Here is a 26,761-nt window from a genome sequence, read left to right on the forward strand (position 1 = left end):
GGTTCTGAAATTTTTAGTAGTTGTACACACACATCTTCTGGGTACAAACATAATTTTTGTGTAGAATTTTTTGTTAGAAAAACTTGAGGACTTGTATCGTGATACCAAGTGTAGAATGGGATTACACGATACATTCCCTGCCAAAAATCTGCAGTGGGACACATGTACTCATGAACCCTATAAGATGTTGTCTCCAAAATTCGTATTTCTCGCGCTTGAAAAATTCTAAGAAAAAATGCGGATAGAGGACCACATGTATGTATGAGCGTGCCATTTTTCATATCTAAATTCAAAAGTATCACAAGTTTTAACTGAATAGTCTAAAAGAAACTCCTTCTCCCAAAATTTCTATTAGTTAGTGGTCTAATAACTATGTAAATTTGTACCGAAATAAGTATAATCATGATAAGATGTACCAGGTCAAAAAAATTAGCTTTACTTTCACCGTTAGTCAGTCTATCTATATCTCTTATAAAGCAAACCCCACTAGAGAATCATTTAAGTTGTCTATCTTAACATGCAACCTAGCCACATCATCAACAAGTTGCAGCCATCCGAATTCTCAACACTTCTTTCATCCTGACCGTCAGTCCAACCCCACTGCTTTCTCTCCAAATGGAACGTGTCCACCTCACCAAGTGGCAACCGCAGCCAAAAAATATCACCCACTATTCAATTATCCACGTCAAAATAATCCCATAATTAAAGTGTGGTCCCTTTATTTCCTGCAGTAACCGAAGCTTTGGTTGCTAATAATATCCCACTTCTTTTCTAGTCTTTATACATCCTCACTTACCCAGCACATCACGGTATCAACTTCTCCGAAAGGGAAACAAACAGTCAATCCCATTGACAGAAAAGGCACCCTCTTTCCATTTTCCTTCTTTGCTTTCCATCTGTGACCATACTTAATCCGTTCGACTAATAGAAAGACACTGCTCATGCTCCTTCTGGTTTCTATTAGCTTCTCTTCAACTTAGCTATAGTGCTGCAACTGTGGATTATTTCTCCTCACGACCACACGCATGAAACCTCCTGTCTCAGTGGCTATCATTTCGACGCTTCACTTTCAGATGTCATCAATCCGAGAAGGTAATATATTGGGTATGCTGATTTTCAGATCAGTGGAGATTTATAAGTTAATATTGTACTGAAATTTAGATGCACCCTCTCGAATTCGGAATATTCTTATATGTTTATTCAACCATCGATGACAAGGTTCTGTTACTCTTTCACTATCTTCAACTCTTTAGAGACAAGGAGGTGCAATTTGAGATTCGACAACACATGGACTTCTTTTATATGGTTACGGAGCTTTGGTGTTGGATTTTCCCTTTAGTTTTCTATGGACTACATAAAGTTGTGTTTGTATATATAGGTGCTATCTTCAGTTGAAATATTTCTTAGAGGTGAACTTCAGTTGAAATATCAAATCGGAATTGGTTCTATAAAGCAATTTTCGTACTTATAAAACTGCATGCAATTAGTTTTCCTGGTGCAGTCCCATTTATGTTCAATTGTTTTTCTTTTACACCATAATCATTCACTCAATGTGCTCAGGTGCAGGTTTGCTCCCAATAAGCTTGGTCGAAGCCTTAGGTACAGACCTATTACTATGTATCTCTGACCGTGGAGTGCAGCAGCAGCCTATCAATTTTTTTTTTTTTTGAGAAACACAGTACAAACGCAGACGCTCATATACACGCGCATACACTCACCCCTATGAACGCACACACGCACACCCTACCCCTATGAGCACCTCCGAAGACTGAGCCGGCGGATTGGATCTTGAAATTGACGAAATCACCACAGGTGCCTCGCTGTCGACGGGAACGTCGCCTCCCACTGAATGAATATTCCGCCTTTATGAGACACACAGATGTCAAACCAGGGGTTTGAATTCTGGTGGGCTGGGGGTACAACCACCCTCCTAACCACCCAACCTCAGGTTGGTTCTCAGCCTATCAATTTTGTATTATGTAGAATCCCGCAATCTATCTTCATTTGTGCCCTTGACAATGTTCGTCTTTATTTACATTTCGAGTGTGTGTTCTTCTTATTTGAAATTATAGACAAAAGTTCATATATTTTAAGCAGGATAAAATGATCCGAAAAAAGGAGCCAGGTGAGGTTGTTCTTCATGTGCATCATAGATCCCAATTTCTTACGACACAACATATATAGGAGGAATTTTATCAACCATCGGCTTATTCTAATATTATTGACCAGATTAAATTGTAGATAATCAGACATTGCTTTGTTGAAAAGGTTACCTGTACGCAGTAGTACCTCCATTTGTTCTCTGAATATTTTCTCTTGCAAAATTCTTCAAAAGAAAATAAACCAAATATACTTCATGTTGCAGCTATTTCACTATATACTACGTTCATTTTCTTTCTTTTTTCTACTCGGAATATCTATAAAGTTTTGCTGAATTTCCGCCGCAATACGGCGGGGTATCATCTAGTATTGAGAACAAGTAAGTGCGAGTAGTATTGGGATATTCACTTTGGCTCATAGGAGCATTTGCTCCCATTGTGTGAATCTACATTTCAAATTGTCAAAAAATCTAAACTAAAAAAATTCATGTACATCTACATATTTTATGTTCGTACACAAGTTTTCAAAAAAAACTATGAAAATTTGTGGCTCCAGTAAAAAAGACAAATTTTGATGCTATAACACGACTACGTACAGGACATTTTTTTTTATCTTTTTTGTACACGGTACATAAAATGTTGTTTCTCCATGAAAACTTGTGCACTAACATAGAATGTCACGATGTACAACAAAAAAATTATGCCAGAATTTTTTGACATTTTTAAAATTGTTTTTTAATTATTTTGTATAATAGGAGCATTTGCTCCTATGAGCCAAAACGCCACCTCCGAGTAGTATCGCCGTATCTCTGCGTGCTCCACGATAGTCACCTGCCGCGCATCGACTGGGCGCTGGCGTCGGTTGGTCTCCACCGTTGGACCACGTGTCAATTAATGGTTGGTCGAGGGAGGCGCCCTTCTGGCGAAAGAACGCGTTGCTCTTCCCCCCGCACACAACCCACGCTCCATCCTAAACCCTACCCTCTCGTCCCACTCCTCTTTTTTTTTTTGCCGGCGGCGGCTCACCATGCCCTCCTCTTCCCCGCGATCTCACCAAGCCTCTCCCGGCCACTCCACTCTTCGTCCCCTCGGCGCTGCTCTCCTTCTTAGCCATCGGCGGATCGGCCTCTCTCCGGGACACAATCATGTTCCCAAGATGAAACCCTAGGGGTGGAGGCGGTCTGATGCGGGAGGTGCTACGCCAGCCATGGTCGCTGGCGGAAGGACCTCTGGAGAAAGAGCTCGGCATCGATGGCGGCAGAGGCCGGACAGGTAGGCGCTCTCTCCTCTCCCTCTCTCCAGCTTCTCAAAGCCTAGCTTTGCCCGCTCTTGGCCGTCTTCTCCGGTCCCGGTGACCGGGATTCAGCCGACACCGTTCATCTCCTCCCACCCCGTGGCCTCGCCCTGCGCTTCCTCCCCTCACGGCTTTTTCTTGAACATGGAGGAAGGACGCGGCCGAACGTAGACAACGACCGGCGGGGAGAAATATATATGCTCTATCCACTTCTTCGGTTGCTGCTGCTCCATCCAACTTGGTCGGGCTGCTGCAGCTCCAACCCGTGAAAAACAAGGTAGATTTCTGCTCTCATTTTCTTTCTTTGACGTTTTTCCTCATTAGCTATGGAATGTTAGCTAACTGATGATGTTATTTTCTGTAGGAGGTTGAGAGGATCTACGTGACAATCAGACCTAGCAGTGCTCAACTTTTTATTCACTTCTTGTCTTCTCGGCTGTTTTTTCTGTTTGTTTTGGTTCAGATCAAAGCAATAGTGACACTTCTGCATATATAGATTGAAGTGATTATTTTTTTGCTTCGATAAGTTCTTCTTGCTGAAGCGAATAAAGCTTCATCAGTGCCCATGAACTAGGAGCTGATCGGCTTCTAAAGAGGCATCAAACATTAAAAGCAATACAATTTTCCCTTTGCCTGTCGAGATTTGAACGCCTGCTATGCAATCTGCACATTGTATGGTTAAGCAAACTTAATTGATCTGATTTTGTTCCTCTTGATGGCCTTTTCAAAGTATAATTTTGTCCTGGCAGGAGACAAATCCTTAACACGTGAATTATTTAAGAGGTATTATAAGACACCAAATTTCGAGCAAAATCGAGATGTTAGACTTGAAGATGTCGATACTGCATTCAGTGGGTGCCTTTTTTCCTATTGTCATTGAACTACATCATGGTATCCCCAACATTATTCTATTATTGGTGAGTGGCTATTTCCGATCTTTCGAAGCATATTCCATTTGCCCCTTTTCTGCTTATATAGTGTGGTATCTCTGTAGATTTATTTGTGACCCTTTATTTGATTTTTTTTTCTGTTCATGATCCTCTTAAATAGGACGTGGTGGTAACTACTATCCTTAGCAAGTGAAATGTACTGCAGATCCATTTGCTCGCATGGGTGCAATCTAATACCTTTTATTTTTGCTGCAGATGTCTTCGTCCAGATTATGACATGATTTCTGCTCTTAGAGATGATAGGTTAGATCCTTCTGTTGTACCAGGCAATTGGGATGTCAAGCAATATGTTTTTACTTCGAACTACATTTGTCTGTATATACCCTTTTGTTGTTTCAGTTTCATGCAGATGATATATGTGGACAAATGGACTGGCATGGTATGGAACAACTGCCTATTTTCTGTGGCTGGAGAATACAAATACAGTAATAATTCTTTTGCTCTGATCATTTAGTCATAATGGATAAAATAGCTTACTCTTAGCCTTGCTAGATGTAATGCAGTGTTACAGTATAACTAAAATAATCTTCCTTTTTTTTCTTCCATTTCCGGTGGTAGATAATAATGCACATGTATTTTTCTCCTAAAGCTCAACACATCTAGAGATTGTGCTTGGGCAAACTGGCAAAATTATAAATGTATATGCTCTGTCAGTTAGAGAATCTGGGCCAAGAAAAATCGGTGCACATATAGAAACAGAACCGGAAAATTTCAAACCCAGGCCAAGCTACAAGTAGCACTTTATTTCCAAACACTTAGAATTTGTATTTTAAAATTTTGAAAAATGTGAATTAAAATTATAGAGATAGCTAACGATGTATACTACAATGGTGTAAAATCTCAATACAAACTACTTTATATTCTAATCTACACAAAAATAATAAATTCTGACAAATTTTATAGTGAATGGTACACATTTCAAGACTACTAATTTTATCAATTTCGTATAGCCTATAATGCAAATCAGTTTGCATTGAGATTTTACACTATGTTTGACATACATCATTGGCTGTCTCTAGGATTTCTTTTTAAACTTTGAAATGTGAACTTTGAGTTTTTGAAAATAAAGAGCTACATGTAGCTCGACCTCCAAATGGCCACACTTGAACATAAATTTGCATTTAGAGCATCTGCACGAAGTATTATGCAAATAGGCGTCGGCAGGTGTTTCTACAGCGCGCTACGAGGGTGGCCGGCACCTGCTCCGTAATTTTGGGAGAGCTTATGAACACCAGCTACCCCAAAACGGGCGATCCCAATATCAACTAAAACAATTTGAAATTTGAAATTTAGATAATTTCATTAGAAATTGTACAAAGTTTATCAAATTTAAACTATAAAATAGAAAATCCTAATCGAATGACGGCGGTCGAACGCGCTGAATTCTAGGCTATCGGCGTCGTCACCGTCGTCGCCTTCGAAGGAAGAGACGAAGTCAAAGTCGTTGTTGTCTTTGGCGTCCTCCATTTTACAGCCATCGCTGGTGTTAGTGCAGGGGCGTCTAGGTCAACAACATTGCTTTCGAACGCCGACTACCACACCGCTTGTCGTTGCATCGCCGCCGGCACGCCTTCGTCAATCGATTGGTGCATTAGCAGATGCTGCCCCGATGCGTTCTCAAGGTCGTGGGCAATGCGGTTCGCCGCCGGCATCTCCAACTCCAACCTCTTCTTCCGCGGCTGCAGCGACAGGAGAACTGGCGGGAGTGGTGTAGCGCGTATAATGACGTCCATTATACAATATAAATGAATTAACTATATGAAAATGTTAGATCGCCATGTCCCAGGCAAGGGGGGGGGGGGGGGTGTACCGCTTTTTTGGACCATCACTTCCAAAAGCTATGATAATTTCTCGAGTCTCCGGATCAAGTTAGTAAACTCTCCAAGCATAAACTACATCAAATTTTAACTCGTGTGGAATATCACTTTGGCCAGTTCCTTCTACTGATTTTTCTTCTTTCCAGCGATTCATCATTTTTGTATCTCCCCTTCGCTTTGTGCCAAACTAGGCCGAACTTACAATCGTGGCCCGCTGTTGGTTGGTCTCCTAGCCTAGCCCAATATCATTCCACCCACAAAATGGCCCAATGTCGTTCTCCACTGCTATCCACGCCAACACAGCAGAGCGCCGCCCTGGAGACGTGCTAACCATTCGCTAAGGGGAGATCGTTAATGGGCCTGGTCAATTGTTCGGTCCTTTCAAAAAATTTCACCATATTCAGAAATGCTTAGATTTCAAATTTGCTCAGATTTGAAATTTGCTTAGATTTAAAAAAATTCCCGATTTGAATTTTGCTCAGATTTGATATTTGTTTGAATTTGAAATTTGTTTAACTTTAAAATTTGCTCGACTGTAAAATTTGTTAAAAAAGAAAAAACAGAATATAGCAAACAAACACATTGATATGCACCCCCAAACATCGGGACTTTCTGGTTTATAGTCAATCCCGAAAATAACAAGTCTAAGGATACATGTGACAACTGCCAAAACCCTTTATAGGGTGACTCTAAACTCTGCCATGGTTGGGACAAGCCCCATACCGACTTAATGGCACAATGACCGAAACACACTTGATTTGGAAAGGCCCAAAATCCGTCACACAAAAATAAACTCAAACTGAAATTAGAAAACAGTTCGAAGCCCCATGACAAAAAACAAGTTTTATTGACGGTATCCAAAACTTGGGCTTCACCTCATCTTTCCGAAGAATTTCAATGAACTGTGCAAACTTCACAATATATGGCTTCACCTCATCTCTCCGAGGAATTACAACGCAGAACTGTCTAAAGTTGTCAACATATGTAGGTCATGAAATAGACGGAATGACCCCCTCATCAATGAGTTCTTTGATGTGTTTGTAAAGCTCGTAGCTGATGAACCCATCAATGGTATTATACCTTAGGTTTTCCAAAGGTAGTGGGTACGACTCCCATCGCTCGTGAAATTGGCATTACTCTTCATTTTGTGGTATGCTTCATTAATGATGTTTCCTGCCAACTGAGATATCCCGGTCTTCTTCCCATCCCACTTGAAAGTGACCAGATCCTGAATATCAATCCATCTCTCTGGAGAAATAGTAATGCCATGGGCAGCAAACTTCATCTTGTCACCCCTGGTGTCAACAGATGCGAAACAGATTCCGTTATGCAACGCGCTGATACCAGGGGTGAAAAGATGAAGTTTTCTGCCCATGGAATTACTATTCGTCCAGAGAGATGGATTGATATTCAGGATCGGATCACTTTCAAGTCGGATGGCAAGAAGAACGGGATGTCTCAGTTGGTAGAAAACATCATTAATGAAGCATACCACAAAATGAAGAGTAATACCAATTCTGAATTTCACGAGCGCTGGGAATCGTATCCACTACCTTTGGAAAACCTAAGGTATGCTGCCATTGATGGGTTCATCAGCTACGAACTTTACAAACACATCAAAGAACTCATTGATGAGGGGGTCATTCCGTCTATTTCACGACCTACATATGTTGACAAGTTTGGACAGTTTTGCGTTGTAATTCCTCGGAAAGATGAGGTGAAGCCATATATTGTGAAGTTTGGACAGTTCATTGAAATTTCTAGGAAAGATGAGGTGAAGCCCAAGTTTTGGACACCGTCAATGAAACTTGTTTTTTGTCATGGAGCTTCGAACTGTTTTCTAATTTCAGTTTGAGTTTATTTTTGTGTGATGAATTTTGGGCCTGTCCAATCAAGTGTGTTTCGGTCATTGTGGCATTAAGTCGGTGTGGGGCCTGTCCCAGCCATGACAGAGTTTGGAGTCACCCTATAAAGGGTTTTGGCAGCTGCAATATGTATCCTTAGACTTGTTATTTTCGAGATTGAGTATAAACTAGAAAATTCTCGATGTTTGGGGGTGCATATCAGTGTGTTTGTTTGCTGATCTTCGAGATCTGATGTGTTGCTATGCATGGGAGTGTTTTTCGTTCAGTACATTGGCATTTTTGGCAAGGTGATAATGTTGCTGCTTCTTGTAAGTGCACATAGTTCTGAATTCTGAATCTTCTCCAGTTAAATCTTAGAATAAAAACATAAATACTTAGTACCTAGCTAAATCTATTTCTTAGTTCTAGACAGTGCCATAGTGTTTATGATTATGTACACCATAGTCTGGTTGGATATTCAAAGACAAAGATGGAAATAGTTATTGCATTCATGTTCTGTAAGATAAACCATGGCAAAACTAAATAAATGTTTAGCTGACATGAAAGAATATCATAACCTGCTTCATTTTCCTTGCATTTATATGTATCGTAGTTTTGACATCTCACGGATTATCAGTATGCATAATTTTACGCAGTCTTGACCTCTCACATTTGAACTTAGTTTCATGCAATTATTTTATTTTCAACTTGAGGTATATGCTTTTGTTAAGAAGGCAGAGATCAAGTACGTTGTGTATGCCTCCTTTTTTGAGAGAATACATAAGAAATAACATAGCTGGTCCCAGTGAAATTTACCTTCTCAACTTAGTTCATTTCGGCCTTGAACGACCTTGTCGGGCTCTCCCCGGCAAGCAAGTTTATAATTGTAATCTATCAACAATATCACCAATAAGATCAGACAAACAAGACGTAGGTCGCTAGTTCATGCTTGTATAAGATCATTCAAATTACCTTAACGTCCCTCTACGAACGAAAAAAGGGGTGGTCTCACCCCTGATGTCCGCGAACGCACCCGCGACACATATGTATACAATATGTTGTTCGGATTTGTACACACAAACATGTCAACTATTGGCATATATTTAACCTGCATTTACTTTTCTCAAATATCGACGAATTCAAGTACCCATATCTATGCCGTGGGAGGATGCAGTAGTGCATTAATCTGGTTGGAAGCTACAAGTGTAAATGCAAGAGCGGAACGATGATTGGCGCGGGAGGAGAATGCATAGATATAATATCAACAATTGCTAAGGTGGTTGCCGGTAAGTACATATGTTATCTTCTTGCCTTTAGATGGTCTTCAGAAATATATGTTGCACTCCACTTTAAATTGGTTGAGGAACATGCATAGAAACAACAAAAAGAGGAATAACAACAATTTGGTACTCTCTCTATTTCAATTTACCCCACGTTTTTTTGCGGCCAAAATCAAATTTTGAAAAGTTTGACCGAATATGTAGAGAAATAATGTCATCATGTACGATACCAAATGCATACAGTATGGAACTATATTTTATGATTTCTTCTAGTAATATTGACATGATAATATAGATGTATTATTTTTTATATACTTGTTCATAATTTACAAACTTTGACTTTAATTATAGCTAAATATATTAAAGTTTCAGATGGTGTGGACAATAAATAGCAAAGGGGCTTGTTGCGTTATCAATTATGTCATCTTAGTAAAAATATATATTGTTAAATATATTTGGTTACTGTGATGCTTTCTACTGTGTTTTGTTGTATTGAATCCTGTGAACTCACATGAACATTGCCACTTCTATGTAGTTTCTGTGTAATATGGAAGGCATTTACTTCTCCACTTCTACTGTGTACTAATATATTGCTCGCATATACATCTTGCTACAATTATGATTTATATTAAATTACTTACCTTGACTGTTTTCTTTCCTCATTTTCATCACCATATTAATTTGTAACATGCATTTAACTACAATTTTCTAGCTTTATACATAAGCTTAAGTGATTTAAAAGAGATATGAATGGAAATTCAAAATAGCTGGAAAATCCAATAACGCAAGAATTGGAGTGAAGAGGTTGCATGCATAAGCTACATAAGGAAGTATATTCAACCACACACAGTTATCTCGCAAACCCGCAGAACAATTGAATGTTGAGATGATGAAAGAGGAAACAGTCCATGGAGTAAAAAAGAAGGTAGGGTAGTTGTATTACCATGCTCATACGCATTGAATGATAATAAGCCATTTATGATTTTGTAACTAGTGGATAGGTCATCACTGCAACATTATTTAGCATCATATCATCTACATCGATCGTGTTCTGTTGTGGCGAGACTGATGACTTTGATCTTGGGTATTAACAGGTTGGAGTGGGAGAAGTTGTATAAGCCTAAGTGGCCACATGGCCACTACCTATCATGCAATATGTAAGTTCATGCTTTACAGTTTATGTGTCAACATGGTTTTTGAGTCGCCGACTAATCGTCGATTAGTCGCTGACTAATCGCCGAGTCGTCGCGGCGTGGCTGGGTCGCGCAGGCGACTTGACTCACGGAGCAAGGTCGTGCCACGTCACTGTCTCAACGGCGACTTGCTGCGACTATACAGCGGCTCAGGAGGAGAGGCTCGAGCCGCCACCGGAGGTTGCGAGGCCGGCGGCGCTAGGAGGAAGGGAGAGGGCCGCGCTGTGAGGCTGGCTGTCTCCGCCCGCCGCCGGTCACTGCCGCTCCCTACCGGTGGCGCAGAGGCTGGCGGCGCTAGGAGGAGGCTCGAGGCTTGCTAGCGGCTGGCGCTAGGAGGAGGCTGACGAGGGGGTAGGCTGGGACTGGGAGCTGTTAGTTGGGCTGGGCTGGGCCTGGCAGACCTGGGTGTGATAGATGACATGCCAAATTCTGATTTTTGAGTGCCAACTAGGCAGGCCTGGGCCATGGCGACTTGGGGCGACTAATCAAGCCCTAGTCGCTGAGTCAAGTCACCAAGTCACGAGCTGCAGCCTCGGCGACTTGACTTGACTCGGCGACTCAAAAACCATGTATGTCAGCCATTTTTTCTTGTAACTTGCAGTCCTAATATTACTTTCTTCAATGTCAAAAGGGAGATTGATATGGATCTAATCATGAGAAGAGTATCAAGACAGAGACATGATGGAGAGAATGCAGATTGGTCCTCGATGCGTATGACTGAGGTAGAGAAACCTTACCTCTCTGTTGTTGTGTTCCCTGTTACCATCACTATTTGCCTCTTGGAGTGATCTAAGTGTTTTTCTGATCATTGTGCAGTTTTTTTTGGAAGAAATGAGGAAAAATAACTCCATGAAAGTTCATCTGCACAATGTAAGTCATAACTCAAGTTTTGGTTCTGGTTGCCTTGATTTAGTGGCTTGATGTATATGCTAACGCATGCATAACCTGCTATAATCTTGTTCATGCCTACAAAGTGCTCAGTAAAACCGCAAAACAATGTGGATATGCATGAAAAGGTATATGTCTGCTCCAATCAAATATTCTTACGCTGATCCATCATTTCTTATGCAATGGTAAATTTGAATCATATAGTTCTGGATATCTGTATTCTTGATTTGTGGCCAAATTAGTTTGTATGTTTGTCTATTGCCAGCTTAATACCATGATAGGAATATTTGTGTGTAAATTTTCTCCTTCTAGGATGCATAAAATAAACCTTCCTTTAGACTTTTTATCTGCAGGATTGTCTGCACAATTATTGGAATGGAGAAGGGGAGATAAAGGCGGAGTTGCAGTCATGATGTCCTTGAGCGAATGTACAACCATTAGTTCCTGATCCATTATTTTCTTCTCATGGCTACCTGTATATGTCAGGGCATGTGTGTGTTTCCTTTCTTGTTTTTCCTTTTGGTATTTCACCATTTCAGGTTTCGGTATTGTGTTGCAAGCGCTGCCGGTGGCTTCCACTTGAATTCGGTGCTGAAAATTGATGTTCACCAGTTCAGATTTCTGAACACACCTTGTTTCCAAGAAAACAGAATTTCAAATGATTGGAAATGACATTGCATTTTGTTTTTCTTCTTACGTTGTGGTCCATCCTGTGCCGTGCTTGTGCTCGTCTCGCGCGCGCCGAACCACTTCTCCTCGCAGGCATATATACCCACCCTCTCCCTCCTTCGCTTTCCTCACCCACCTCGCTCGCTCCCTCTCTCCTCATGCTCCTCCCTGCACCCGACCCAGCAAGGCAGCAACCCAGCAACTAGCGTACTGCCAAGCTTAGCCTCGCTCATTGCTCGGAAGTAACCTACACACACACTCCATGGCCGCCTGCTCCTTCTTCTTCTTCGACGCCGAGCCGATCAGCGAGCCCGCCATGCCCGTGCAGGACGCGTGCGCGCTCTGCGCCAAGCAGCTCGCCCGCGACAGCGACGTCTTCATGTACAGAGGGGACACGCCCTTCTGCAGCGAGGACTGCCGCCACCACCAGATGCGCCTCGACGCCAGGCAAGCGGCCAAGGCGGCTGCCCGCAGGCAGAAGCACTTCTCGTCGGCAACGGCGTCCGGGCGCGGGCACCGGGAGACCCGGGAGGTGCCGGTCGCGAGCTAAGCGGCGAACGTGCAAAATAGTATGGTCGAGCCAGCGAGATCTGCAAGCGGGGAGCGGCTTGCTGATTGAGCAGCGGGAGATCAAGGGATGGACCTGCCTTGGCTGAAGACGCAGCCAAACAAAGGTTCATCATGCTGCAGAGGAGGGGCGGGATTGGATCTCAAGAACAGAATGTACTAAGCAGATGGATCACACCGTGGCATTAGCTTAGTGCGCCCATGTATGCGACCCTTTTTTGGGTTCCTGTCGTCTCGTGTTGCTTCTGTATTTTTTGAGCCTTAAGCAAGACGCTCATAATGAAGCATCAATCGAATACAAACACAATGATCCTTTGTGTGTGTGTTACTGTGTTGGTTGTGTGCATCCCGCAGAGGCCGGGTGTGTGATCACTGTGATGACCACCACCAACATACCCAAATTGGGACGATTCATGTGTTTGGTTCCGAGTTCCGGTCAGCTTGTGATTTGAAAACAAAATCAGATTTTAAAATGTCTGACGTTTTCCCAGTGGATATCGTGTAAAGACTTGTTATACGTACATGATTTATCTTTTACTAAATATACTACTACTCCCAGTTGCTAGAACCGACGTTTTTTCTATTTTCTGGAGTTACACACAAGAGATACAAATTGTGGTTCTATAAATTAAAGAAAAACACTCTCTAGATATATGGTCGCATTTTTTTTTGACGAAATTTAGTTCTACATGCTAGATATCTATATGGAGTCACATGTATTTTCTCAGTATCTTTTAAGATTTTGAAACGAACTTAAAAAGGAGAAACTTGTAACTTGGGAGCCAAATGGACTACCATCGTGTGCTTTCTTTTCGCTGTTTGCAAATTGTTGTAAGCTGTAAAACACTCGGTAACTGGTTCTAGGTTATTAGGTGTTTGCTGACGGTAAAAACTAGAGCTTCATATTGCACAATATTGCTTAATATATATTTGGCAATTAGCCAACCATCTTGATATATTTTGTGTGTTGAGAGGTGCTCCTGTTGTTTTAAAAAAATCGAAAATCATACATATTGGTTTCAAAAAAATCTAAAAATAAATCTAGACATAGTAAATGACGTAACCTACAAGTGTGTAAAATTTTGATATGAAATTCTTTATATTGTAGGCTACACAAAAAGACAAAATTTATTGAAATTTGGAGATTTGAAATATGCATACCCAGATAAACACACGTTTGTCATTTTTGTGCAGCCCAGAATATTTTTTTTAAAATATAAATTTTGCACATTTATGAGATAATTCATTGGCTACACCACGATTTTTTTCTATTTTTTTTGAAACATACAAATGTTATTTTTTTAATGGCAGGAGCACTGGTGCTCAGGAGCCAAAAATCTCTGTCCTGTCATATTGTACTATATTCTTTGCACTTGTTTAAAATAATATTTCTCTTGCAATTCGAAAATGAAAAATGGCACATTATCAGGAAGCATGTATTATTTTAAGTATGTGTATTGCTTTGTCATATTTATATTGGCGGTCACTTCACATACACAGGTGCAGGTTCTGCGCTTGTGCATCTTCAACCTCCTTCAATGGAGGTCTTTCTCCCTTGACACGACGGTGCAAGCCTGCCACTAGCAAAGTGGTGTTGTCCGAGTGCTGAGTCAGGTCATCGTGTGAACGTCGATTTTGACAAAATTAACCTAAATCTGAAAAGATCTCACAAAATAATCTGGTTTCAAAAAGATTTCACAAAATAACCTTTTGATCGGCTTCGCACAAGATGGAGCTATGCTCCGTAGCATGGCTCCGTCCCATGTGGAGTCAAGCTGAGAAGCACGACACCGTTGCAGGTGGAGCCAAACTCAATAGCACGGCTCCGTCTAGGGTGGAGCCAAGCTCATAAGCACAACGCCGTCTCAGGCGGAGCCAAACTCAGTAGCACGGCTCCGTTCCAGGTGGAGCCAAGCTCAGTAGCACGGCTGCGTTCCAGATGGAGCCAAGGTCCTTAGCCGTTTCCTAACAACAATTGAGAGTGGTTCATGCATCTAGTGAGGACTAAGTTTATTGAGCCCAATAGCGAGGTTTGACTCACCTCGGACCACCACCAAGGGGTACTCAAGACAGTTATTTTTTATTTTGTGCTTGTTTCCATTTAAATGGTTATGTGTGCAAAATTGTCACCGGTAGTCGCTTAAACCCCTACTACGACACAAAGTCACCCTACAACCTATCCTTGTCGGAAAAGACTTTGAGTCACTGATGCGCGTGAAACTCGTCAGAAGTAAGGCGCTCTGCTGGCAGTACTTATTAGGCGCATGTGAGAAATTTTGTGGTGCCTTCGGATACTCGCCGAGTTATTATACTGTCGGTTGGGTAATAAGCATCTCCCTCGGTTCGTTCTGATTTTCTAGAGAGTCTAGACGTCTTTCGGTTCGAGGTTGTGAGCTACAACCTGATGCTTGTTGGTACTAGATCACACCCAGGAACCCAAACTATTGAGAAGCACATTGCAAAGAGAAGTAGACTTATATAGCAAGGATAGATGATAAAATCTATGAAAAGTTATACTTCATGATAAAAAAAATCAAGCTGCTGAGGAAGCACATTGCAAAGATAAATAGAATAATATAGCAAGGATAGATGACAAAATCTATGACAAGTTATACTTGATGATAAAAAGTACCTCAAGCTACCGAGGAAGCACATTGCAAAGATAAATAGAATATATAGCAAGGATGGATGACAAAATCTATGCCAAATTATATTTCATGATAAAAGATAACATCTCAAGCTATCGAGGAAGCACATTCCAATGATAAATAGAATATATATCAAGGATAGATGACAAAATCTATGACAAGTTATATTTCATTATAAAAAGTAGTTTATATGTTAACAAACTGATAAAAAACTATAAAATACAAATACTATGTCTTCCATCACTCTACTTTATCACCATAATGGTGATAGGGAGGACATGTATGGCGACGACGCCGGAGGTACGAACCACACCGAGATCGCACTCTATGTTGACGTATCACCCCGGTTCAAAAGAGTAATGTCAAGGAACAATTAATAACAAATTGAGAAGAATACAAACTTGCTATGGTACATCTTCTAATTTTGCACACATAACGACCTAAATGAAAATAAATAGAAAATAATTGTGTTGAGTATCTTTTGGTGACGGTGAGAGATGATGCAAACCTCTCAGTTGGGCTCAATGACCTTGGTCCTCGTTAGTTGCATGAACCATGTACTCCCAATTATTGTTGGAAAACGGCTAAGGACCTTGGCTCCACCTGGGACGGAGTCGTGCTACTAAGCTTGGCTCCGCCTAGGACGGAGTCGTGCGTTGTACTTCTGACCAAGGCTCCACCCGAAATGGAGCCATGCTATTGAGTTTGGCTCCTCCTAGAACGGAGCCGTGCTATTGAGTTTGGCTCCATCTGGTGTGGAGCCAAGCAAAAGGTTATTTTGTGAAATCTTTTCAGAACCATGTTATTTTGTGAGATCTTTCCAAATTTAGGTTAATTTTGTCAAAATCGACGTGAACCGAGGCCTGGCGCAGGTAGAGACGAAGGTCTTGACGAGGTTTCTACAAATCTTTGTAGGGTCCTTCGGGACACTGTCCCGTTAAAAAACCAAAATATGGCTCCATGGTGAAAAACTTATCTGATGAATTTTAGGTATTAATTATTTTTTCTGTTTTAAAGAGCTCTGGAAAAGTGTAAGATTTAATTGAAGAAAATAAATAAAATTTCAACAGTTTACTCGGTCCAAATCCAAATATATATTTTGTTTCACTTGTTTTCCAACTGTTTTTCAAAAGCACTCGGCGACTCGGCGTATTCGCATGTTTACCAAGTTAATGCACTCGCAAAATTGGCTGTTTCCTGTGATAATCGTGCCAAAAAATTTCCAATCAGACAATTAACGTAGGTTCAGGTAGCATCAGTCGAGTGCCAGATAAAAAGCCAAAGCAAGTGGAAATGATCGATTTCTTGAGCATTTCAAGTGTGCCTTTTGCTGTACGACGTGTGACTAGTCATCGCCGAGTCACCGATCGAAAATTGTGGGAGCCAACAGTGCAACAGAAGATCTGCCCGATCACCACCAGGCAGGCGGTGACTCACAGCATATGCAGCACGTAGTTGATGTTGTATTGAAGCCGGTTATGCCCAGCAAAGCCCCCACTAGGTGTACACCAGTACACCTCAGGCTCCTAGTGCATGCTATATGCGGGGCATATAGCATGCACTAGGTGCATGAGGTGTACTAGTGCACTAAGGGCTGAGAGCCACCAGATTAAAAATACATGGTTCAGATAGAGGAGGGAGTAGCCCAGGTACATCTTATAGTTAACTCCCTGTAAATTTTTAATCTTGCAACTTTTCTATCATCTTGTTCCTGTTCTAATGTTCTTCAGTTCTGTCCGTTTCTAGTCCCACAGCCCAATGACTCAATGAGATTAGTCATAAATTTCACAGACTGTTTATAAGATGATCCGATTAAATTTCAACGAATATATACAACTCATGTTCTACGATAATTTTCGCAAAATCTACAATGCAAACTCAATGTTGTTTCGACAGATGCTTCAAGAAAATTTCATAAAACTATGAACCAGTGGAATTGGGATCCAAAATAAAGTGGAAAAGCAAAAGAAAAAAAGAAAGAAGTTGATCTTTGAGGAACTTCATGAACTGAGCGCAATCTGTGTGCTCTACCTGTAGAGGCGGACAACGGGTACATAGTTAGTATGCATGTCACCAAGGGGGTTAAGCAAAAATAAAACGGTTGTCCCTGTGTAGCGTTGCAAACACAAAACAACCATGTTGTTGGTGCGCTTAGATCTGGAACAAAGATTACAAATCGGACGGTTCACATGTTCCATAGTACACTAGTACACCTCAGACTCCTAGTGCATGCTATATGCCCCCAACTACTTTACTAGTACTACTCCCCACTCTGCAATCACAACACCATTGACTTAGGGTCGTCGCAGTAAAGCGTGGGACATTTTTCCACCGTGCACGTCATAGTATTTTGTAGTTTGCCTGATTTACATGTCCTACGCGTATCATTATGTTAGTAAATTTAACCAACATAATATAACATATATATTATAAAATATATATAATTAGAAAATTTAGATGTTCTACTTTTGATTGATATGGTTTTTGTGTTATATAATTCATATTGACAATCCATATACACGCTTAAACCCTATAAACTGCGACTAAGTGAGTATTAGAGTATCTTCAGCCCATGCAACCCAAACAGACTGAGGGTGTTTGTTTTGGTTCCCTCATGGGAGGATACGAAAACCCTGACCCAGCGGGCGGACGTGCGCGGGTTGATCCATTTCGGGGCTAAATTTGGGATCGGAATGTGTCTGCACGGATACGAAGTGGACCACACACGTCCTCTCGTGTCCGCCGCGGGCCCGTCTGGTAGTATCTCCATGCTCGCTTCGTATTTTGTGCGCGTGCAAGTACTGGCGCATGGCGATGGCCTTCTGTATCGCCATCAATGAGTTGTCTCGCCTTCAGCGAGGGCACCAATGCCACACACGCTTGGAGGCTGCCGCGTCCCTGACCTTTTAAGGCAACATGTCGCTTCCACCAGTCCGCACAGCAAGCTCACCAGTGCCATTTGTAACCAAGCCTTCCCCAAGACCATCGGCAAGTCCCCACAGCGAGGCCATGTGGCCGTAGAAGAAGTCGAAGAACGACCACGAGGTCGGGTCCTCACGGCCCAAGCCTCAACGCAACCGCCAATACATCGTCGTGGACGTGGTGCGGTGGCTCTACCGAACGAGGACGCCGACGTGGTGGAACGACGCCCACCTCCCCTCCGGTTGACACCTCAACGTACGAAAGGTGCATGTGTAGTATGTGTCAGTAACGCCGCGGGAAGGATGGGCGTGACGCGACGAGATCAGGCGCCTTCGAGAGATCCTCCCCCCTGATCTGCGGGAACTCCCCTTAACCGGACATGTTCGGGCCTCAGGAGTGTGACTTGCTCCATCGCGTTGGCTTCCACAATTGCGACGAGTGGAATAACGCTGAGGCCCGGTCTACAGACGTGAAGAAGGGAGGTGGAGCCAATTGTGGGTGGCGACGACATCCCTGGCGAGGAAACGAGGGACGACACCGCGAACTACCGCGGACTACACCGGCCTCCTTGAGTGGGAGCACGAGCAGCCAGCAGCCGTGAAGAATGAGGATGAATTGTCCCTCCAGCCACCCAAGCAGGACTACGACGAGGCTCTCCAACTATCCATTGCTGCCTCGTAGCTCGGGGACATGGCAGTTGGTAGGTCCTTACCATGCAGCTACGGGAGCTTGCGCTTGCGCAGGGGCGTCTTGCAATGCCGTCAGGGACTCCACAACGACCACCAACACCTCTAGCACTGTCGCCATGGACTGTGGCATGGCCTGCGCCGGCACCTCCACCACCGGCCCCTCAAGGGCAGCAGCTCCGACGCCTCTGATGTTCATGTGTCCCACGCCCGAATACGTCGACCTGACTACCAAGAACGACAAGAAGTAAGCGGTGCAACCGCTGCAAACCTAGATGGGGTTCTTTCTTTTTATTTTTTATATCTTTTCTTTACACTATGTAAAATGACTTTTAAATAAATCAAATACTATATACAAATTTAGGTATCAACTACTTCCCGCAGATGATTTACTTGCAGAGTCCCATGATTACGTGCAATGCTTGCCGTTGGTAAGCCACATAAATAAATTAACTGGAGGCACATCTCGAGAAAGTTTTGCCTCCTGGAGAGAAGCATGCCTGCGTGACGCTAGTGCCAGATGCTATTTGCCCCTAGCATATTCGTGCAAACGGAGGTCAGCCGGCCTAGAAACCAAAAACAAAACCATGGTTGGAACCTTGAGGCGTGCAGATGTGCGAGATTGCAGCGTGCAAGGTGCAACCCCCTTGCACCCAGTGGCGAAGGACGGAAAAAAATTGAGGTCGGGCGAACTTTAAAGCAAAAAAAAATCATACAAAAAATCAAAATTGTCTCGAAACATTTATGTTTTATATCTGCAGTTCACATCATCAAAATACATGAGTATTTTGCACAATTCAAAAACCGAACCTTCATCAAATTCCAATATTCTAATTCAAGAAAAAATATACCTCTCCCCTTTTGAGCTGCCGGTCCCTTCCTTTTTCTATCCATCTGGTTGTCGGCCTGAACTGCTGCCCGTTGGGTTTCGGAGGCCGCCCAGTTCACTCCAGGCTCAAGAAGGCAGCACCGGAGCAGCAGCGTGCAGCACAACGACCAATGGCGGTGGTGGTGGCGCCGTTTCTGGTCGAAGGCGATTAGATGAGGAGGCGTGCGGAGAGGAGGCCAGGAGGGCACGCACGCCGACTCGGGAAGGATCAACGATCAGGAACGAGGAGGTTTCGATCTGTTTTGCTGGCTCGCACGATCGCCACTAGATGGCCTCGTCCGGGCATCCGGCCGTGTCTCTCCCAGACTTCCACGCGAGCGGCCCATAAAGCCCAATTCGGCCGACGCGGCAACAAACCAGCCCATATTCTCTCTTCTTCAATCGTTTCACGTAATATACGAACATAAACTGATGTATATCGATTATACACTCAGATATGCCTATAGATATGTAGTGTTTTGCCAAAAATCAAGGTAGGGCGGCCGTCCTACCTTGCCCTACTGGGAGCTCCGCCCCTGCTTGCACCCAAACGTGCACGCCAACCAAGATGAAACCTGGCAGCCTAGCGGATAAACAACAGACAAGCTGTATAGTTACAGTACAAAAAAATACTAGTGGATCTGCATTTGCTGCCCGGTTTGCTTGTGGGCGCTGGTGTGTGGGTGACCACAAGTCATGCGTCTGATTGGAGTGAGAGCACGTACAATAAGTCTTAGTCATCTGGCTACAAGGATTAAAATGACATATTTATGTCTAGTTGGAGGAGAGAGAAGAGGAGAGAGATTGTAAGTGGACTCTTATGCAAGAGCTAGTTCTAGCACGTGCTCCTAGGTAAGTAGTGTGAATGAAAGGTGGGTCATCCATTGAGAAAGTAGTACACTCTTATAGCCAACTATTGTACATGTTAGCTACATGTTGACTTTAGATGACATGACATCTTGCTTATAGCCAACAATCGGCTATACTATTGAAATTGCTCTGATTAGGCATCTCCAGCGGAGCGACGCAAACGGACGTTTTTCGTCCGTTTGCGTCTGCGCGGACAAAAAATGCCCTCCAGCGGGGCGACGCAAAACGTCCGCAGTGTCCATCCTGACGCAAACGTGGACCAAATATGCGCCAGGAATGCGTCTCTGTGGACGCGTCCGCGCGTCCGTTTGTGTCCGGTTGGTCTGCATGCAGCCCTCTCTCTCCTTCTTTAATCACGCATGCGTTCATTCCTAGCCACACAAACAGAATCTTTCCCTCTCTCTCTTATCTAATCACGCATGCGGTCAAATAAATCCGTCCCTGCTGCTGGAGAAGGGGCAGACGCATGCGGACATTCGGACGTTTTTTGTGTCCATACCCGACGCAAACGAACATAAATATGTATCGCCCTGCTGGAGATGCCCTGGTAGACAAGAAGTGCGTCCCTGCCGACCTTCTGGTGTCCCGGCGACCGTACGCAAGGTGCCGTATGGCGCGCATGCACTACCGCATCAAAGATTCCCGTATGGAGTACAGACTTGTTTTTTTGAAGGGAGGCATCCAACTTTGTTTCTTTTTAAAATTTCTGGTGAAAAAAGACACCACGCATGATACATCCAAGTGCGCAAGCATTTGCCATTCACTTTACTATTCGTGTTGGATCTATACGATTCCTACAAAAAAGGGTCTTGGATCTATATGTGACCCTGTCATGTACCATATCGACTACTCTCTCCATTTATGAAAAGATGTCTCAACTTCAAATAAATTTAGGTGTATCTACAAACTAAAATGAATTTTGATACATCTAAATTTTAACAAAATTATGATATATTTTTATGGATGAAGGATTACAATTTTAAAATCTTTAGATCCATTTAGTGATAGTTTTTGGGATTAAGTTTAGTTTGGCATTGAGTTGAAGTGGTTTATAATGTCTACTCTACACTCTTACTCATTCCTAAAATAAGTGTCTCACCGTATCTAGGTAAAATGTAAACACTTATTTTAAGATGTATGTAGTACTAATTAGGTGAGTACGAACAAAACAAGTTCAGGCGTATTCCTCCTTCGCCGCGCCCTGGCCTCGCCATTCATCACACGCACACGCATAGTGTTTCGTGGCTCAAGTTCGATTTCAATACTGGTTATGCAAAATTTTATTTTCTCCTCGGTGCACTGTTGGGGTGTACGTGTCAACACCAATGTGCATTGTTGACACCTACCGAGCTTGCCGAGTCTTCCTCCACCGTATGTCTGTTTGGTTGGCCAAGTTCCTCCGTGTGGCTATAATGAGAAGAGATAGAAATGTTGTGCTGCTCTTTTTGCCTCCCCATCCGAGCGCTTGTGTACACGGTCGTCCAAGTGAGCAAGACTCCAAAAGCACATCCTTTGAGATTTCGCACACGAAGACTTGCAAAAAGATTTTGTGGGAGCCCATCGACGTGTCTGCTCACCTCCATCCGACAGCTAACTCGTCGTCTTACATTCGTTTGCGATCTTCCTCACCGTTTACTTCTTCATCAGACTCGGTGTCCTAGAAAACATCATGGGTGACATCAATAATGACCACGGTGTAGTTGCAGCGATAACTTTTGCGGTCACAATGTATGTGCTTTCTTCTCTCTTTTCTTCCGCTAGTATTTGTTCCATGATACTAGATGTCTAAGTGTGATGCATGTGTTTACGTTTTGTAATGCATGTGCCATGTTGTTTTTCTTAATTAAACTTACTCGAAATTTGTTTATACTAACCTAGTGCCTAACCCTGTGGCATGTGGCCTCTCGTACGTTTGTTAAAGTGCTGAGCCCCAATTATCTTCCACTAAGATGTTTGCATTAGTTTAACTAAGCCAAAGTTGGAGTAGATTTGATGCCCTAAATTCCGACAAGTTGCACGGCGGATGCTCATGCTTGGCCGCTAATTATTGGCGCGAATATTTGCGTCTAAGCTTTTGCTCCGAAAGAGTAGCAAGTTGCAGTATTTTGCCGGTTCCCGTAGATCGGAGCCGCTAGCCGCCTACTAGCTAGCACCCGGTTTTCCTCTGAAACATAACTCAGCTCGTGTCGTCTTCGTCGCGGCCGAGCCGAGTGACGGAGTGGGTGCCTGTCCCACGGCGGCGCTCGAGCCAACCACCGCACTCCACCTCCACCGTGGCCCATGGGTGAATAAACAAGCTGTTCAACACTCCTTCGTCCCCGGTTACTCCAGCAAGCGCGCCTCGCCATGTTCATCCATATATACCCAGCCTCCCGCTTCCTTGAGCTCAGCTCAGACACTCACACGGTCACACCCCTTTTCCTCAGTTCTTCCTCACACCGAGAGCAGCTGCGCACGGCGAAGCTACTGCTAGCTCAAGCTCAGTAGCGGCCTTGCTAGAAAAGCCACTTCTACACCCAGCCAAGTATACCATGGCGGCGTCCGTGGCCTGCGCCTTCTTCTTCGACGCCGAGCCGGTCGGCGAGCCGTGCCGGCACGCCCTGGACGCGTGCGCGCTCTGCGCCAAGCCGCTCGCGCGCGACAGGGACGTCTTCATGTACAGAGGGGACACCCCCTTCTGCAGCGAGGACTGCCGCCACGAGCAGATGCGCCTCGACGACGTCCGCGACAGGCACGCAGCCCGGAGGCTGCAGCGGTACTCATCTGGAACGGCGGAGTCCCGTCGCGGGCAGCGAGAGGTCAGGAAGGTGTCGATGTCGATTGCGAGCTAGCGGCCGGCCGGAGCCCGTGGCCGAGAAAAGTATATGGTTTGAAACTGTATTCTGAAGAACCGCCGATTTGGGGAGGCATATGATGTCTCCGGTGCTCTTGCGTTTCTCAAGATGCGTCCATGGCGAGCTGATTAAGCTGCGCGGATGGGTCCATCTGTGGTTGTGCCCATCAATTGTTTTGGTTGGAAACGAAATAGAAGAAAACCGTAGATATGAAGAAATCAATCAAACGGGGTTCTGTGTGCTTTAGCTTCTGTTTGAGCCACTCAAACAAGAAATCAATCTCTTATTTATTTGTTTCCCTTGTAATTGCACCCCACCTGGTTCGAGAGGATAAAGTGGACACACTATGCAAGACCAAGGTCGTTCTCAAAGAAAATTTCGTCTTTCACGGTTAATTGTTGTTGCACTCGATTTTCTCCTGATTTTCGATTCATAGTCCAAAATGACCTGGACAAATAGTTCAGGTTACAATGTCAACTAGGAATACCAGTTAATCTTACAAAACCGATCGTACAAAACTATAAATTCGTCACTACGATGTTCTTTTAAGAATTCAAGTAAATGATAAATCTAGCTCAATATTAGATCAGCAGGTTTTGACGTCCCTGGTTTCCAATGGATTTGGGTTGTATCAATGGTTGCCAAGCGGACATGTGTCCATTGAGTTTATACTTGAAAACCTTCCATAATTATACTTGTATAATACTACACTTATGCTAACACTAAGATATTTGTTCAGGGAGGTACCTATCATGCTATTTAATGATATTAAATTTATATATACATGAATACTCATACTCAAAATGTACAAATATATCACAATATAATGAATTTTGATAGTAGTAGCAACCTTTATTACTTAACAATATGGCACATCATCTAACCAGGAATCCTACATTTCACAATATACTTTATGCACCTATGGAACAATAATACATGATGAATTCTTAATAAGATATACAGTTTAAATTTGCTTCCAAAATATTTTGAGTAATGTATGTTACAGCTATATGACAAACACTCTAACTAATGTTCAGAATGATTGTTGTGTGGTTGACTATGCATTCTACGTGATAAAATATTGCACTCACAAAGATTATGGTATGAATAAAAATGAATTTTAAATATGTATAAAAATTTAGTTCAAAATCCATGTTCGTGAATCAAAGTGCCTTTATCTGGATAAAGTAATGGATCCTATCAGTGGTCCACTGCTGGCACTACAAAGCAATGGATCCTAATTAAGCAATGTACAAAGTTTTAGGTAGTATTATTTCATTTTTTATAGAAATCTCAAAAAGTGTATGTTTCTACCGAACAAAATACAATACAAAATTTCAACGGTTTACTTGACCAAAATCCAAATGTATATTTTGTTTCACAGTTTTTGACTGTGTTTTTAAAAAAGCACCGGGCAAAGTTGATCCTGCCGGCGACAATGCTTAGGATGAGCACATGTCTAGGATGGTTGCAGAGTGTTTTAGCGTGGCATTCCGCAAAGTCGCCAGTGTGTTTTACCGTGGCATTCGGGAAAAGTCGTAATCTTAGGTTTCCCATAATAATGTGCTCATCAAATAGACCGTTTGCGCCTTTGCGATGTGCCAATGGGATTTTCCAATCAGACAATTTAATTTAGGTTGAGCTAGTATCGGTTCGAATAATGGTTTAGAATTAAAAAAGAGGCAATGCAAGTGGAACCGATGGACTGCTTGAGCATTTCATGCTTGCCCTTTCGCTGTACGAGGTGTGTATAGTCATCGCCTAGTAAGGATCGAAAGTTGTGGGAGCTGAGCGAGCAAACGAATGGTAGCTTAGCTGGAAGATGTGGACATGCAATAGAAGACTAGGAAGTTTCAGCGCGGCGACACGCCGCGCCCGTTGCGTCATTGTTAAATTAAGCGAGAAGTGTTTTAGCTCAGATAAGAATTCTATATGTTGATGTTGGAGGTGTTTTCGGCAGAATTGTGTTCTTCGTGAGTCTGATCGGACACTGTTGTGAATACATGATGTTTTGGTCAATGAGCAATAGCTTCACAGCTTGCAACTATTATACAACGTAAACTGAGTAATATATGTGCTCTTAACACAATGCACAATGGTTCGGTGACCTACTGTTTTACATTGCAAAAGATATTCTTGTACTATTTTATACAAAACATGAGGCTGCTTAGTTTCTTCTGTCAACATGCCATTTCTCTCAGCCGAGCAAATGAAAACTACATATGAACTTCCAAAAATAAGACCACATCTACACTTCTACAGGTACATATATAGTCCTTGTGCGGCCTAAGCTAATTGCACTTTGCATAAAACCTTTGAAGAGGATTCAAGGAAGTAAATTGTTCAGAATAAGCATACACTTGAAAGAAGCTTTAGATCGGAAGATCCCAATGCAGATGGGGGTTACTTTTCTTGAAACTGCCAATGAAATTATAAAGTTCATGTGTGATCCTTTGAGTTAGTGGTACATGTATATAGTATATAATCACCGTTTCGAGAATAAAAATTCAGCAGAAATACTTTCCAATCCTTACCTCTTCCAAGATGATGCACCAACATCCATGTAAGAATAAGCATATCTGTGAAATAACGAAGACTGAAACACCGGTGGGTAAAAAACACAGGACCTGCAACAACACCGACATATGTTACCATGAAATGAATGTAGTTTACCAACACTAAAAAATAATCATACAATAAATCATGATCTTGAAAACGAAAAGGAGAGATATTTCAAGTGGTCGTTGTGTAAGTGACTACTAAGTGACTGCACTGGTCTAAGAAAGCGACCTGCTCCAATTTTAGAGAATATAACAATTGAAGAAAGATTTTGTCAATCGCCGCTGGCCTAAAAGAGGACGGCACTTTCTAATCTGTAATCTAATCTGCAACATGCATTCTCTGCACACAAAAATAAGAACATCAAGTTAGGTTACCTCGTATGGTAAACTGGGAACTATGTGGTAACATCAGCATGGTATAGACAGTACTGAATCCATGGGACTAAGTTAGAAACCTGTACTAAATTGGGACTATGCTTTCTAGTACACAATACACGAAACCAAGAGGATTTTAGTGAAAAGAGACGCTAGGATTCGCACATTAAAACTGTGTATATGTCCTAGCAAGTGCGCGAGGAAGCATAGTTATGACAGTGCCACCGTTATCTAAATCAGCACAATAATATGTATCTTCATATATTTATTACTGCAATATAACAACAGTGTATTCAGCAACACATCTTACCTGAAAACTGCACTTCTCCAACTTCAGTAAAAAGGAGCATATGACATATGACCTGATAATACAAAATCACTGAGGCTCAAAGCATG

The 26,761-nt window shown here is 42.7% G+C and overlaps 2 protein-coding genes and 2 long non-coding RNA genes across 5 annotated transcripts; 3 read left to right on the forward strand and 1 right to left on the reverse strand.

Moving 5' to 3' along the window:
- The first annotated feature begins 3,614 nt into the window (after nucleotides 1-3,614).
- On the forward strand, nucleotides 3,615-4,845 carry LOC124678805. Its single transcript, XR_006994649.1, has 3 exons — nucleotides 3,615-3,670; nucleotides 3,758-4,310; nucleotides 4,539-4,845. It is a non-coding gene; the product is annotated as an uncharacterized LOC124678805 (long non-coding RNA).
- Nucleotides 4,846-12,296: 7,451 nt separating this feature from the next.
- On the forward strand, nucleotides 12,297-12,584 carry LOC124670148 (FCS-Like Zinc finger 2-like). Its single transcript, XM_047206649.1, has one exon. It carries the CDS (start codon nucleotides 12,297-12,299, stop codon nucleotides 12,582-12,584), a length of 288 nt encoding a protein of 95 aa, XP_047062605.1.
- Nucleotides 12,585-22,926: 10,342 nt separating this feature from the next.
- Nucleotides 22,927-23,492, forward strand: LOC124678366 (FCS-Like Zinc finger 2-like). Its single transcript, XM_047214266.1, has one exon. The coding sequence runs from the start codon at nucleotides 23,127-23,129 to the stop codon at nucleotides 23,424-23,426; it is 300 nt and encodes a 99-aa protein (XP_047070222.1). The 5' UTR covers nucleotides 22,927-23,126; the 3' UTR covers nucleotides 23,427-23,492.
- A 2,026-nt stretch (nucleotides 23,493-25,518) lies between these two features.
- LOC124669487 lies at nucleotides 25,519-26,761 on the reverse strand. 2 transcript variants are annotated; one of them, XR_006992206.1, is made up of 3 exons: nucleotides 26,676-26,761; nucleotides 25,964-26,056; nucleotides 25,519-25,847 (listed from the first exon to the last, which is right to left on the reverse strand). It is a non-coding gene; the product is annotated as an uncharacterized LOC124669487 (long non-coding RNA). The 2 variants fall into 2 exon arrangements; XR_006992205.1 differs by having other exon boundaries at nucleotides 25,964-26,755.

This window comes from Lolium rigidum, chromosome 7 (assembly GCF_022539505.1).
Source record: "Lolium rigidum isolate FL_2022 chromosome 7, APGP_CSIRO_Lrig_0.1, whole genome shotgun sequence".
NCBI lineage: Eukaryota > Viridiplantae > Streptophyta > Magnoliopsida > Poales > Poaceae > Lolium > Lolium rigidum.